The sequence below is a fragment of the Homalodisca vitripennis genome, chromosome 2 (genome assembly GCF_021130785.1).
Source record: "Homalodisca vitripennis isolate AUS2020 chromosome 2, UT_GWSS_2.1, whole genome shotgun sequence".
In the NCBI taxonomy this organism is placed as follows: Eukaryota; Metazoa; Arthropoda; class Insecta; order Hemiptera; family Cicadellidae; genus Homalodisca; species Homalodisca vitripennis.
This window is the reverse complement of record NC_060208.1, coordinates 117,522,671-117,538,149: the sequence shown is the minus strand read 5'-3', so window position 1 is coordinate 117,538,149 and position 15,479 is coordinate 117,522,671. Positions and strand designations below refer to the sequence as shown.

General features: G+C 31.2%; 1 protein-coding gene across 6 annotated transcripts in view; it reads left to right on the top strand.

The window, feature by feature from the left end:
- LOC124354628 (epidermal growth factor receptor substrate 15-like 1) overlaps positions 1-15,239 on the top strand; it is a 78,854-nt gene extending 63,615 nt beyond the window's left edge. For 5 of the 6 annotated variants that reach the window (XM_046805241.1, XM_046805239.1, XM_046805238.1 and 2 more), the window contains one exon: positions 7,549-15,239. In XM_046805241.1, the coding sequence (XP_046661197.1) occupies positions 7,549-7,908 (360 nt within the window). In that variant the 3' untranslated portion in view covers positions 7,909-15,239. Of the gene's footprint in view, positions 1-7,469 lie in introns of all 6 variants that reach the window. The other variant, XM_046805243.1, reaches the window with a different exon arrangement.
- The last annotated feature ends 240 nt before the right edge of the window (positions 15,240-15,479 follow it).

Below are 15,479 nucleotides of genomic sequence, written 5' to 3'. Positions count from 1 at the left end.
GATTCGACGATTGGCCAATACCATTTTCTTCACTTCATAAATTTTTTCGTCTGTTGTTGAAGTGCTCAGGCGTCCGGCACGCTCTTCATCGTTCACATCTTCTCGGCCTTCTGAAAACATTTTGTACCATCGATAAACGTTGCTTTTGTCCAAAGTAGCTTCTCCGTATGCCACACTCAACATTCGGAATGCATCCGCGCACTTAATTTCGTTTTTCACACAAAATTTGATACAGGTTCTTTGTTCCATTTTTTCGAATAGGTAAAAATCGAAGACAAACCAAAACCACGTGCAAGCAAAGCAGTTGTCAATAATTTAACTGAATCATTCAAAATATGCCGAAATTGGTCCCAACCATAAGTGAGAGACCTATGTACCTAAACATAAACGCCATAAAAAAAAAATCGAAATTCAAATGTACGTAACCTGCGAAAATTTCAAAATTCGCGATACTTCTTGAACACACCTTCGTATAATATTTATAAATAAATAAACGATGTATCATATTTTTAATGAAAGAGACTTTCTGTTACATTTGCGAGTCCCTCACCATTTTTTTATTAAAGGAATTGTTGAATGTCAAGTTTTTTTCTTTTAATGTTAAAAAAAATGAGAACTTCCCCAGCATTAAGTCGAATTTAATTAATATATCTGGAAGGATTCGACATACATTTCGTTTAACAACTATAGTGTTGTGTAAATTGCCAGATCTAGTGTTAAAATCACAGAATGGGGTTTTTTTTTATTTTGGTTTTTTTTTTTTTTCACTAGTTCTTTAGGTTATATAATAGTTATTTCTTAAGTCATAATATAAAGTTTAAATTTAGCTGTCATAATGATTTTTTTTTTCATGTTACAACCAGATACACTACAATATCGAACAGAGCCTATCTGTTTCCATGTATAGTTTTACCAACAGACAAACATCTTCTTACATACCAGCTGTGTAAGCCTTATAAATTTAAGGAAATAATAAAGCTTTAAATCACATTTAAAGCTGTCATATTAAATAATTCTTTTAAGTCATATTTAACTATTCGTATTATATTGTTCGAATTAATATACATATTTTACACAAGTCCCTAAAAGGATTGGTGATGGAAACCTTACCTTTTTTATGGAATAATGGAAATTTAATTTTGTAGTTATTACTGGCATTAAAATCTTAAGATAATTTCACTCATAATAACTATTACAAAATTGAATAATTTGAAAGGCTTCTCCTCTTTGTATAACTAACCCAACTTTATAACCGACAGTTTTATATTGACCTCCCTTGGCTTTTACAGCATTACAGTTTTTAAGTTTTTCAGATATATTTTAAAGCAAATATCAAGTGGAATGGTACATAATGAATTATTTTGATTATTGTTGACAACTGTGTTTCAAATTTCCAAATTCATAATATTCTTTATTACATGAAACATTAAGTACAGTAATTTATGTCTATAGTTTACAATAGAAATATAATTAAATATACATATTTACATATAGAGAGAGAGTTTATACACGCTGTCTTTTGAACTCTTCTATGTTTGTAGATTGTCTTCTTAAGAAGGGAAATTTTTAAGTGGTTCCTTTAGTGCCATTTTCCAGTTAGACTTTTGTAAAAGTTACTCCGGTAAGTATGATTTCTAAATTTTCTTTCTGCATAGGATGGTGTTTTTTCTCAAAAAGTGCTGTTCAATGCTGAGGCAGAATATATCTAAGGCGTGGCGGGTAGGGTAATTTGTGAACCATCTGCAAGGGTTATAGCAGATTGGAGTCAGGGAAACATGTAGATAATTCCATAAATATAAAGAGAGCTGGAACAGTGAGTATCCTCGCAGAGTTTGGAATGCTTCTCCTGCAGCTTTTTTGAGGCACAAGATTGGCAAGGGATCTAATTGCTCCTTTTTTGCAGTATCATAATCTTATACAGATTTCCATTAGAAGTACCCCCACCTCGCCCCCCCCCGACCACCCAGATGATTAAGCCATATCTTATATGAAGACATCCAACAAAGCGCATAGTAAGCCAGCCTTAAGCTGCTGCTTGAGTAACAAACTGTTTTATTACCGTTTTCATAACGATCAAATTCCAGTGGCATATCTTGTTTGAGATATTGGTTTACATGTTCAGTCCTCCACGAAAGATCCACTTGTCAAGTGTTAGCACCAGGAAATTTTTGACTTGGTTGAGGAACAGTTATAAGCTGGGACATCTGCAGGTAATTACCTTTTTTCATGCTAAAGTGCACTTGTGTTGTCTTTTCAGTATTTAATGCCAGGTCATTTGATACACTATACTTAACAGCCTCCTTGTAAAGCTTGTTAGTGAGTTTAGTAGATAGTTCTTCCGTAAAGAGTCATTTTATAACAAGGAGTGTAGTGTCATCTGCATACATTAGACAGTCATTACAGTATAGTTTTCAATAAAAAGCTGGGAAGTCAATTGGTGAATAGTATAAAAAGTAAGGGGGCCGAGCCACGGATCCTTGAGGGAACTTCCTCTTGTTAGTGGTTTTTGAGATTGAATGATATATGAAGCTAGTATGGTCCAGAATTTTGGTATCCTGGGAACCTCCACAACTTGAAGATCATTTCCTTGTAAGTAGGCTTATGAACCACATGTTCTCTTTAACTTCTTATACCAAGAAGTTTTGAGCTTTTCGGAAATAAGATCGTGTCCCAGGCAGCTCGAAGGCCTTGCTGTAGTCAATGAAAAGAGCTGTTTACTTACTTTTTCCTTCATCAATACAGACAATAATTGATTCAACCAGCTTATGATGTGCAGAAATGTAGATTAGGGCCCATTCTTGAAATCCATGGCTGGGTTTATCTGCTAGTAAATTATGGTGATTTCAAAGGTAGACCATCAGTCCTGTTTCAGCACACGCAAGTTTTCTCTGATAACTTTTGAGAAAGTCGATATCAGTGAGATTGGCCTAATAGTTTTGGGGCCTCTGATTTTAGTACCTTTTTTGTGCCCTTTTGCATAGACTATTAAAGGACTTAAAGGACATAAAAGGACTCTAAAAGTCATGTTAAAGTAAAAAATACTCATTATTAACCCTATATTTTTTATGAAGAAAATAAGTTTGGCTTCAGGATTTTACAATCTCAAAAGAAAAACCTATAAAGTGATGGTATGGCAGTTTTTAAACATGTCCTTAGTTTTATTGCAATATCGTTCCTGTTGCAGAAATTATTTTCAGCACATATAGAATGGTTTGATCACCGGCTATGGTGTTTTGAGAGGCTATCTTGAAGTTTTTCTTCCACTTTGATTCTTGACTTCAGTAAATGTTATAAAAACTTTTGTTTCCATTAATGGCCCGCTATTTCCTTTCATACAGTGAGAGAAAATGTGTTAGCAGTGTGTAAAGTATTCAGCATGTCAATTTTTGTAATTATATGCTTACTCTGTACTCAAGCGATTCCATTACCCTGTTTTAATTAGATGGACTAAAGTAGCCTCTTCAATACTCCATGGCATGAGTCATAATACATTGGAGATTTGGAGTGTTGTTATTGATAATTCTTCAGAAATTAAGAGTTTTGTACTGAAGTGCCTTCATTATACAGAAATAACCAATGTTTCATGAATGGAAATTCAAATATAACTTTAGTAAATTTTTTCGTTTGTTGAGCATGAAATGATGCTGGTGTTGTGGGAGAACTTTTTTATATAGGTTTCTCAATGTTTGTTGTAAGTTTGAGAGGAAACTTATCAATTATCTATTTCAAGAGTTTTTATATCTTGATGTAAACTCAACGTTTCCTGGGGCACATGATTTTGGCATGTATTGACCAACAGCATTAATTCAAGTTGGAATTACCCGCGTTGTATGCTATACTTTGGTGCTTTATATATAAGTCTTAGCATGTTTCTATTTTCAAATCGACAGCACTCTAAAAATTTATGTTATTGGCATAAATTAGCAATAAGTACACCAAATTTTGTGTCAAATATGATGTGGACCTGAACATTACTCAATAAAACAAGTGGAACACAGGTCTAGAACCAATCCGTGAGATACTATTGCTTTGCAGGGAGTCATTCCATATTAAATCACATCAGTTTAAGATTAACATTTCACCCCACCATTGAGAATCACCAGCTTATTTTTGCCAGCTACAATTTTGTTAAAATATTGCTATGCTCATAGGTGAGTGGCTGAGACTATAAAAAATACCAAAATGTATTAAATTTGTATTTACAAAAACTGTTTCCCGAAAAACGGTTATGTAAAGTTTCAACAAAATTTAACCAAAAAATAACATGAAACATGTAGTTTTGATATTCCCTTTTTTTGGGCTTTCCCCTAATTGACCTAGAGAGCTGAGAGAGGTTACATTTTACAGCAAAATATATATGATCTTTCCGCAGTCCAGGTAGCATATAATAAAAGAGATTTGGTCAAAATACATATGAGCCATTTGATTAAATTAACAACAAATATATATAAATTAAAATTTCCAATTATTTTTCCATGAGTACTTAATACTGTTGTAAATAACACATTAAAATATACATAATTATAGGATGAGGGTGGGTTTATGATTTTTTAAAATTATAATTTCTAACACTTGTTTTTCACAAGTAGCCTATTTTGATTTAATAATAATTCTTATCTTTAAAATATTGATATTTTTAATTTGAAGGTTTTCCAAAAAGTACATAAGTAGGCTATTAAAAATATGTAAATAAATCGTAATTACTCTTGTAAATTTACAGACTAATACAAGTAAGGGATGATAAGGGTAATTTTTTGCTACGATTATACCAAATTGTACTAAAATATAAAATCTTTATGTAAATTGAGTGAGTAGAGTTGATATGAAATGGTCCTTTTCAACAATATTTCATTCTCGCTTAATTATTTTTCTGTAAAGTTGTTTTATATTAAACTAGTGTACCTAAATACCTATGGTTAAAAAAGTTACATTCCCTTCACAATAAAAAACATTTTTGTACTATCCTTTACGTTTTTATATAGTAACTAGCTGTTTCCCGCGGCTTCGCACGCTTTTCGTAAGTTTTGCCCGCGTATGAGCATTTCTGGTTGAAGTAAATTATATTTCCAACCCCGATGTAGATTTTACCTTGATGTCACGATCAAGAAAATATGTCAAAAATGTATTGTACATGCATAATGTATTTTATTACAAAGTGGTCTACCACTCAACCTTTAAGTTCAACCAAAAATTTAGTTTAGACAATTATACATCATAACTTAGCGCCTTCAAATAGTGTTTCACTGTTTAATATACGTATCTATCTCGTAATTGCAGGTTATAATGTGCAGGCGCTTTGAAAACTTTTCTTCATTTTATTCGTTTATATTCACGACATAAGCGAATAATTCAGATAATAACTATCCTATCTTCTAAGTTAGACTAAATTACGGATACATGTGAAATTTGATTGAAATTGGTTCAGTCGTTTTGGAGTTTATTGGCAACATACATCGTGACTCAAGATTTTTTATATATATAAGATATAAAAAATATTTATGATTTGGATGGATGTGGCACACTGTCAGGCAGTGGAGTGACTCCAAATTACTTGAAATTTTCAATATTTTTCAAAATTATTTACTTTGTAGATATTTAAGTAGCAATATAATGAATAAATATATCAAATAATATATTTTGTTAGCACAAACTAAAACAATATTATAAATAAATATAAACTCATTTAAAATATTATACCTTTTGATACACTTGAGCATTATTTTCTTTGAAAAAGGAAGTTCTATTAGTTGAAGAATAAACCAAGTTCCAGCAAATATCATAATATATAAAAAAAGTTCAATTTTTTAAACTGGAATCTGCCAAATGAATAGTGACTATTCGCTTAAAAATGTTTATGTAATGTGAAATGACTATTCACTAGCGTTTTTTGCAGTCGTCTTTTGAGTAGACAACTTATAATTAATGATAACTGAGAACGAACAATTGAATAATGAATAACTTGAGTTTGTTTACATGTTTACAGAAAGAAGTCTGTTTCTATTTTGATAAATATATTTTATTTATCAATTACTATTGATTTTAATCTGATATTTTATTCCCTGTCCCTCCCGCACCATCCAGCTCACTCCAGTTCGTTATTGGTTTCTTAGTAACATAATACCAGAAAAGCGTTACCAGAACAGGTCCGTTCCTAGCCTCATTGCTTGCACGATAATAGCCTCGGCTGTTACTCAGTAACCAGGCTACGGCGTAATCTAATACCAGAAAGACGTTATGAGAACGTCAAATCATTCAGTCCACCTGTTACTGAATTAACAGGGTGTTACTGGTAACACGTTATCCTGATAATAGATTACCACTGAATAACAATGTTACCGACACTAATACGTTATATAACGCCCATCTCTAGTCGGCAGTATATCATCTGTTGTCTCAGTGCAAACACTGATTCCACTGTTGTGATTATTTGCTTGCTTAATAAACGTGTGAGAGCTAATTGTTATCACAATTAAGCAAAAGCATACCACCGTTACATTTAAAGACAAGCTAGATATTCTTCGCGTAGTCACTCAAGAATCAATGGAGTGTGAGGAGAAAGGAAGTAACGACGAGAAGCTGAGTGATAAAGGAGAGTTGATGCCACACGAAGCGGTACAGCAGCACTAAACCTTGCACTAGGATACCTAGACAGTTTTTATAACACGATGGCAAAACTATGCGTCATCCACTAGACCCTCTTCATGGGCAAAACAAACAGCCTACAAAAGGCAATTACTGAATTCATGTCTTGTAACAATTAATATTGTATTCAACAATAAGATTAGTACCAGTTTTTCCTTGATTTCACTTTTTAATTTAACTCATGCTTAACATACAAGTTTCAATTTGTTACTAATATTTAAACTTTATGATTGATGTCCTAATAAAATAATGTTTGTGTATTTAATAAAACTTTTTTACTTAATGATGCACCCATTTTCATTTTTTAGGTAATAAGTTTGATTTAATTAGATAAAATAAAACACCAGTACATATACATTCAACACCTTGACTGCTCTTCAATACTTAGTGAGACTAAACACACACTCAACCTTTACCCTGTAAGGTATCTGCCTCAGTTAATGTGTTAATCAGTTTTAAATACTGATAAATCATCATTTATCCTCTCATATACATTAAGTAAATGTGTTTGTTTATTATAACATATAATAGCATGTCTAATAAAATAATACCATGTCTAAATGAATTTTAATGGGAGATGAGAAGTGTGAAATGGGATGTCACAATTAGTTTCATGAACTCTTTATTTCCTAATGAATATATCTATGAACCATTTGAAAATTGCTTTCACTAACCAATTCATGATGCTTTAGCTGTGTTCATCTTGCTTGGTTACAATAAACACTAATCAAAGTGTTCTGCTCTCTCCCTTGTACCCTCCTCATTCATTTTTGTTGTTTCATTGTTTACATGCTTAATTTATGTACATTATGTTTCATATAATTTAGCCTTAATTTTTTAAAAGTTATTTTCTAACATTTTAACCCCTCCTCTCTTCCTAACCCTGTTCTTCCCTTCCCGGTTTAGTTTTCTGACACTACAGGAAGCGCTGCAGTGCCCCCGCCTGTGCCCCGGCTGGACTTCACAGAGGATCCATTTCGAGACTATCGTTACGAGGACCCATTCAACATCGTGGATCCGTTTGATGATGTAGACAACAGTTCTCCTGTCCCTACTCATTCTTCCACCCAGTTGGACCCATTTGGTATGGAGATACCTCCGGTCAGCGGGAACAAGACTCCTGTCCGTCCTACTCAACTGGACCCCTTCGGCATGGAGGTGCCCTCGCCCGGAGGTGACAAGGTACCTGTAAATGGAAAGATAACTCCGATTGTCGGTAAGGGTGCAATAAATGGTAAAAAACACCCCCTCACCACTCCCCTCTGAGGACCAACAATTGGCATGGGCTGCCGCGGAAAGTCTGAGGCTCGAGGAAGAAAGGCGCAGGCAAGCGGAGAGAGAGAAGGCTGACCTGGAACTAGCCCTGGCTCTTAGCAAAAAAGAGAAGAAGCGCAGTAAGCCATTCTCAAAGATCCTCTCCAAGTCCTAGCTGTGTTTAGTATTGACAGGTGTAATCAAACGTTATTTATTGCTATTATATATCCCTTGGTGACCTGTTTAGCTTGTTCATTTGGCTCGTTGTCTTGTTTAGCTTTACATACTCTTTTAGTCTTCCTCTAGTAAATGGAGATCAGTAGTAATCTACTGTGTATGCAATGAATAATTTAGATTAATTCTTATTTAAATTTTTTTTTTTTTTTTTTGAATTTAGGCCAAGTAGATGGAGTATCAGTGTTAAACTTTTAAAGAATGCAACTTTTCAATTGTTACGAAAATGTTTCAAGTAGCTACAAGTGGTTTTTTATAAGAAAATCCAATTTTTTAAACTTTGGAAAATGCACTTACGAATGAAGTAAGTTATGGAAGTAAGATAATAATAAAATAGATCATTGAGAGTATAAGATATTTTAAAGAAACTATTAAATAATTGGCTCTCTTAGTGTAGTTGGCACACAAATATTTTTTTCCTTTTTACAATTAAGTAACTGCTAAGATATAAACGAAGCTTGACCGTAATGAGCTAAGGGGTTTTCTTTCGAAATGGTAACTAAAATAATTTCTAGAAACTTACGTTGGAAATGAACTATTTTCACATAATTTCCAAACAAAGCTGCTTCATTATCTGGCCCACCACATTTTTCTGATTTTCTGTGGATTTGGAATCGGAATTTCTGAACAAATCAGAGTTGATTACTCCCTTAACTAGAATTTTAACAGTTATGTTTTTTGCATTTATAGAATTTCAAATTTGATCTCATGATTTGATCATTGCTTCAAGTCAGACGCAGTATCTATGATCAGTCTTGAATGTCTTAATGTTGACAAAAGTCCAACTCTTTTGAAAATATGCCAAGTAAGTGGCTAGCAAATCTGCTTGACTTACTAGTTTGTACATTTTATGTGCTTGAACAAAGGTTTTGTTACCACTAAACAAAAGACTAATGACAAATTTGTACTTTAGCCAATCCGTGAAGATTATCTGAGATGTGTGGCTCAAATAGAATTGACTTACATCAACAAACTTATAAATGGAAGAATTTTTTATAGAAAACCTAAATTTAATTGTGAAAGTTATTAAAGTCCATCTTAGCATTTGGAGGCTGAAATACAGTCATGCCAATTTTGAGTGTAATATTTCTTTCTTCGCTTGTGTGTCACTGCTTATATTGAGAGTCAAATAATATTATTCTCCTTGTGTTCATTACGACAATGAGTTTTGTAACCGTTAGGCTTGACAAGTGAATATTTATTTGTTTGCACATTCACGTCTGCCTTCACGACAATACTGCTTTCCTCTTCTCTAATGTTCATATCATGTTATGTAAATATTGTTACTAGGAACGTTAGTTAGACATGTATATAAAAATAATGTTTCAGATGTTTTTCTATGTTTGCCTCGTTTGCTTGCGATGTGATGTTTGTAGTTTGAAGTTTTTTTGACACTTTGCCCTAGCCACGATATAATAGACTTGCAGTGTTGAAGTGTGGAACAGATGTTTCGGTGAGAACCCGGGTCGCTTGGACAGTGTTACAGTTTTGTGTTGTTTCTTGAGGGAACGATAAGGCAGATTTCACTTAAGACTTACAACGATAAATTTGTTTTCTTTTTTTATAAATTTCCCATTATATCTAGAATATTCTTCAAGAAAAAAAGGTTGAAGTTGTATATAAGTTACTTTATTCTTTATCCCAGTCAGTAGACAGTTTCCAGTTGAATTTTTAAACAGTGTTTTAAGTAATTAACATAGATTTGTTTACGAGATAAACATATATTTTCAACCAAAACATTAATATCACAAGGTTGAAGATAGTTGAGATTTACTACCTGCATTTGATTAAAATTATGGTCAAATTTTATGTACCCACATGTCATAAACAATGTTGTATGGTGTATTTTATACCTGAAATGAATTATATTTTACAAAGCTACATAAGTGACTACAAATATTAGTTTCTATGTCTTACGCTACTTTTAAAACAATTATCAGTGGTGCTGGGCCACCCTTCCACTGTCAATGAATAAGAAAATCCTTTTAAATATTACCAATAAAGAATAAACAAACATGTTTTAATATATAAATTTATGATTGGTAAAATGTAGAGGGATATTTTAAGCCATCAGGAGCAATACAGCTCGCATTGTAGAGAGGTCTAGCACCATTTTGTTTGTTAGCCTGTGGTTTGGAGCTAAGGTTGAGGGTATATGTCATTTCCCTGTCATGAAACTTGTATTCCACTAAAATCAGCAAAGCAATACACTAAACAATAAAGCTTATGGTTTGAAATGTATGTTAAAACAACTGTTTTATTATAAGAAACAACTTACAGATTTGTGGGCTAATAATACAATTTGACCATACAAGTTTGTACAAAAATAACCATTTTATCATTTGTGATAGACATTCAACTTTATTTTGTCATGTAAAAATTAAATCATAAAATTATAGTATCTGTATAATATTTGTAATTGCCATATTTTAAAGAAAGAAAATAAATAAGTTTTAAATGAATTAACGAAGCACATGAAGCACATTTATAACGGTACTAAAACCTAATCCCGTTTTTGTTTTCCTATCCAATTTACTTAGTGTAGAAGGGAACTGTTTAGAACTAACAGTTTGGTGGGAGAGAACAAAAAATTCCACCCTCCTTCTCCATTTTCATGGCGTGTTTCACTCAGTTACAGAAACAAATATTCTCTTTATATTTGAATTATCATACACATTATATATTATTTATATATTTTCATTTCCTGGCTGACAGTTGTTTACATAGTCCTTATAATAAAGGCCTACCACAGTTACTTATACTATGTAGTCAATATGAAGAGTTTTTTGGGACGTTTTGACTTCCTAGATTTGCTCTTGAAGTTCCATTTGTCATAAAGTAGTTCATGACATTTCTTACTCGTAGCTTTTAGTAACATTTCTCAATTTTGTTTGTGGAACTGAATATATTTGTTTTACTATAAATTAAATATTTCTGAATAGTTACTTGAAATGTAAAATATTTTTTAAAGGTTAGGTTTTGATAACTATTTTAATGTGAAAGTGTTCTAATTAAGCAATTTTGAACATGAATTTTGACTAATCCACACTGGAGTGTATAATTCAAAACCAGATCCCCATCCTCAATTCATTATTATTGGGTGTAATGTGTTTTACTTGATGGTTAAAGTTGTATACAAATTTATTAAACTACAATCAATAAATTATTCATAAAACTCATTCACTGACGAGCAGCTTGGTCATTGTTAAATCAAGGTGCTATGGTTTTTGGTAATTGACAAGTAAATATACTACTTTTAAAAATTATTTTGTTGTTACAGAAAATTAATAGATTAATATTTTGTGGCAATATACATGTATATACTATCTTGTGATATATAAATACTGAGAGAAATTCAACTGAAATGCTATAATGGTCAAAGAAATTATGCGAAATTAAAAATATTAAAGCCTACTTTTGTAAATTGTACATGGAACAAAAATAAATGTATTTATGATAGAACCCTGGGTTTTCTAGCCATTGATTTTTATAAAAACAAAAATCACACGATTTAAAATTAATTTTAAGGGAATTCGATACTCCAAGAAAAAAAGCTTTTTGTTTATAACATTAAAACGTTTTAAATATTTTTTTACTGACTCTAGGTACTTAACCAAACAGAAAAGATGATTTTAAATTTTTCAAAATTGTTTTATTATATAAATGTTTTTTTTATTAATTATGTATTTTTTTAAATTGATTTTTTTTTTAATCTACTCGGCCAATTCTTTTGTTCTATGTCTCAAATGAAGATACTGAAATCCTTTAAAAAATAGTATATTTTTATATATATTAGATGTATAGCGAAAAAAAATTGCTTACAAAATAGTTGAAAATCCTCAACTTCTATTTATATAATAATTTATATAAACAAATCTAATGAACCAAATTATATATATGATAATCCTCAAAAGGTTTCATCATCTTAGCTCTTACAGTTTTCCTAGGATATCCAGTTATGTGTCTAAACACATAGAAAAAACTAATTTGCAGATAGTCACAACTGAAGTTTGGCAAGAGATTTAGCGTATTGTTTCTTGATTTGGATTATATTAGGTTGCAGTAAGGTAATTACTTTCATAGTTCATATAATTGGGGATTACAAAGTTTTGCGTGTTCTCATTATTATGTTTTTGTTGTGATGGTAACATCTATAGGCATACGCATTTCGTTTGGACGTAACAAGTAGTAGATAGGGACATAGTGGCCTCCTTCTAGCTTATATTGCTTCCATTCGGGAGGCAGAAAGCAAGAACTGGTAGTCGTGTAATTTTCAAAGTAAGTCAAATAAAGTCTGTTCTTTCTAATAATACAGTGCTTTTAGTTCCTAGGTATGAAAAGCTCTTCAAAAAATAGTGGCCACTGAATAATACCAATGAACCACAAAAACACAAATGTGAAAGTAGATTTAGTAACTCATAGACGTTTAGCATGAAAGCAGAGGTTCCAAAGACCACTAAACAACAAATTTAAGAAATGCTATATGAAACGATAGACACAGGCTGACTTACTTATTGTGAAGTGTGAAGCAACAGCACTTAGCAATTGCAAAGTCCAAGTTTGCAGGGCTTTGAGTAATTACAATTTTTAGGCCCAAGCACACCCCTATACTGTAAAGAGTTGTGTTATTTTTTTTTCAGAATGAACTTTTTAGTTGTTTTGGAATATCGAATTTCTTTATGACTAAAAAATTGTCATATGTAGCTATGTCAAAACTCTCTTATATATGCTGAAAACTACATAATGACTACATTTTCTAACAAAGATTTTTACAGTAGAATCGTACAGTACCAGTGCAAATATGTCTTAATTAGCAGTGAATTTGTTGACTGAATGATGAATAATCTTAACAGTATAATTTTTGTTCGGTAAATGAGGCTATCAGTTAATGTGTTTAAAAAATTATGGTACTAACTAGTGTTACCAATATATCAGAGAGGAAGAGTAATAAACAGTAGCTTGATCCTATGTTATATTCTGCTTGTGTTTTTATGTAGAAGTTGTCGGCATTGCCAGTTGTTATGATAAAATATCACAACACTAGGTGTTTATTTAAATTTTCCATACCTCTGAAGCGTTTTGTAATCCAAAGATCTTTGTTAGTGTACAAAATATGTTTGTATATATTTGTTTTGTACAATGTTGTATATTAAACGACATCGTTATGCTGTTAATGCGGTTAGTTTAAACTAATTGTTTGTATATTCTGAAATTATGATTATACAGTTCCATAACTAGCTCAATGTAGAATTAGAAATTTGTTTATATGAATATCAAGATATATTTTTTTATTTAAAAAAATCTTTGTATTTATTTCTTACGAAGCTGCTTCAGATAATTATGCTTTAGTAGAGACTGTCATTTTGGGAAATCTATAATTTTTTATTTATTTAAAAATAAAATGAGGTTTTATTCAAATATGAACATAAGGATAATTGAAATTTAATGTTTTTTGGGCTTTAAACAGTTTGATGACTACCTTGAAAATTGTAAAAACGAACAGTATTTTAATAAGTTATATTATTACAACATTATGAGCACCTTAAGCCAGTATTACACTAGGAAACATTTTTGTCAGAGTTTTCTTATTCTTAAATAAAAGCTTTTGACAAGATATTTAATAGTGTGAAGGAGTAGTGAAAGTTAAGAGAATCTGCTTCACTGAGTTTGGCGCCTGGGATCGCAGCACAATGTTTGTAGTGCAATACTGTACTCGACTCTTGTACATAATACAGTACATTATATATAATGCAAATAGTTATATTGTGCATAATTGTAAATTATGGAAATATATATTATTACTAGAGATAAGTTTGCTTTTTTATTTGTGTATTTTGTTTCCAAAAATAAAAATATATTCTGATATTACATTCCAGTTTAAGTGTAACAAATGTGTTATTTATTGTAAAACTAGGCGTAGGGCTTTTAAGAAGATACCATAGTATACTTGTGTCAGCAGCAGAGGTGACACCAACATTTCTAGATGTATTGATTTTATTTTCTAATTTACATATGTTTATTTATTTTTTGTATAGGTGTTCAATACAATATTATTTGCTATGTAATAACTTGAACGTGTTGCATAGGTTTAGCAAATAATTTAGAAGCACAAATAAAAGCAATACGTTCCACAAATAAAAATGGAAATTTGGAATATATCTCAAATTGTAATTTTTAATTTTGTTCCCATATGAACTAATGAACAATGAGATAAATAACTAAAAACAACATTATGTATTGAAATAATGTATGTGTTTCAATGAATTGGTTATAGCTCTAACTTGAAGTCATGTTAAAATAATGTTATGCATATTATTTTACTTTCACTTACTATGTTTTATTTTTTGCTCTAGCACTTATTTTGTAAGTGATTTTAAAATAAATATGTCTTAAAGAAAACTACATGAAACTATTTCGTAAAACATTTTTGTGTTTCTTCAAAGTTATATTTTTTTAATAGTGTTAGTATAATAATATTTAGTCAATGATCTTTATCAAACATAATTTTTGTAATTGTACCTATTCTTAATAATAATGATCGGTTGTTTTACATGATTGAAACAAATATTGTGAGGTTACAATCTTTCTGTGATTTGCATTTACTTAAAAGGTTTGAAAAAACTAATTGGTACAATTTAAAGATTTTTCTTTTGGTTTGTTTGAATCTTTATAAGTTACGATGGACAGTATTCTTTTATCCTAAAAATTTGCTTTGAAATTTAGACATTTTTTCTTTATTAAAGTCTGAATCATGTAACATTGTGCTTTAACAATTACTGTTAATTACTTATGTTCAACATTGATAAGCTTTAATACTCTTTTTATAATGTATGGTTCTTTCCTATAACCAATGTTGAGTTAAGTATGGATAAATGTATACAGTGTTGTCATGTTGCCGTCGGAGAACCACTGAACTGCCATGGCAGGTACTGAGTTTATAAATGTTACCTTCTTGACACGTTGTATGTTTTGTCTAATATAGTATTTATAATGTTCAATTTGTTACACACTGACCATGTAAACGGCTAGAAATTGTGTAAATAAATAAGTAATGAAGCAATATCTGTAGACTAATGTGCAGATATTTGCTCAATATGATTGTGGTTGAAGGGACCGGTATTTATTTTACACCTTTCCTTCACTTCCATCAATGATTGTGTGAAGTATTTATCATCAGCAATTCTCAATTGTGCCTGTTTATAATATAGTCCAAAATGACTACTTCAGATGTCTATAATTCCTCATGAAGTGGTCCAAAAAAACTTATTGTTCTTTCTCTGCATTCAAGAAGGATACCTTGAAAGATTATGACAATAACATTTTTTTTTATTTACTCAACCCAAAATCAA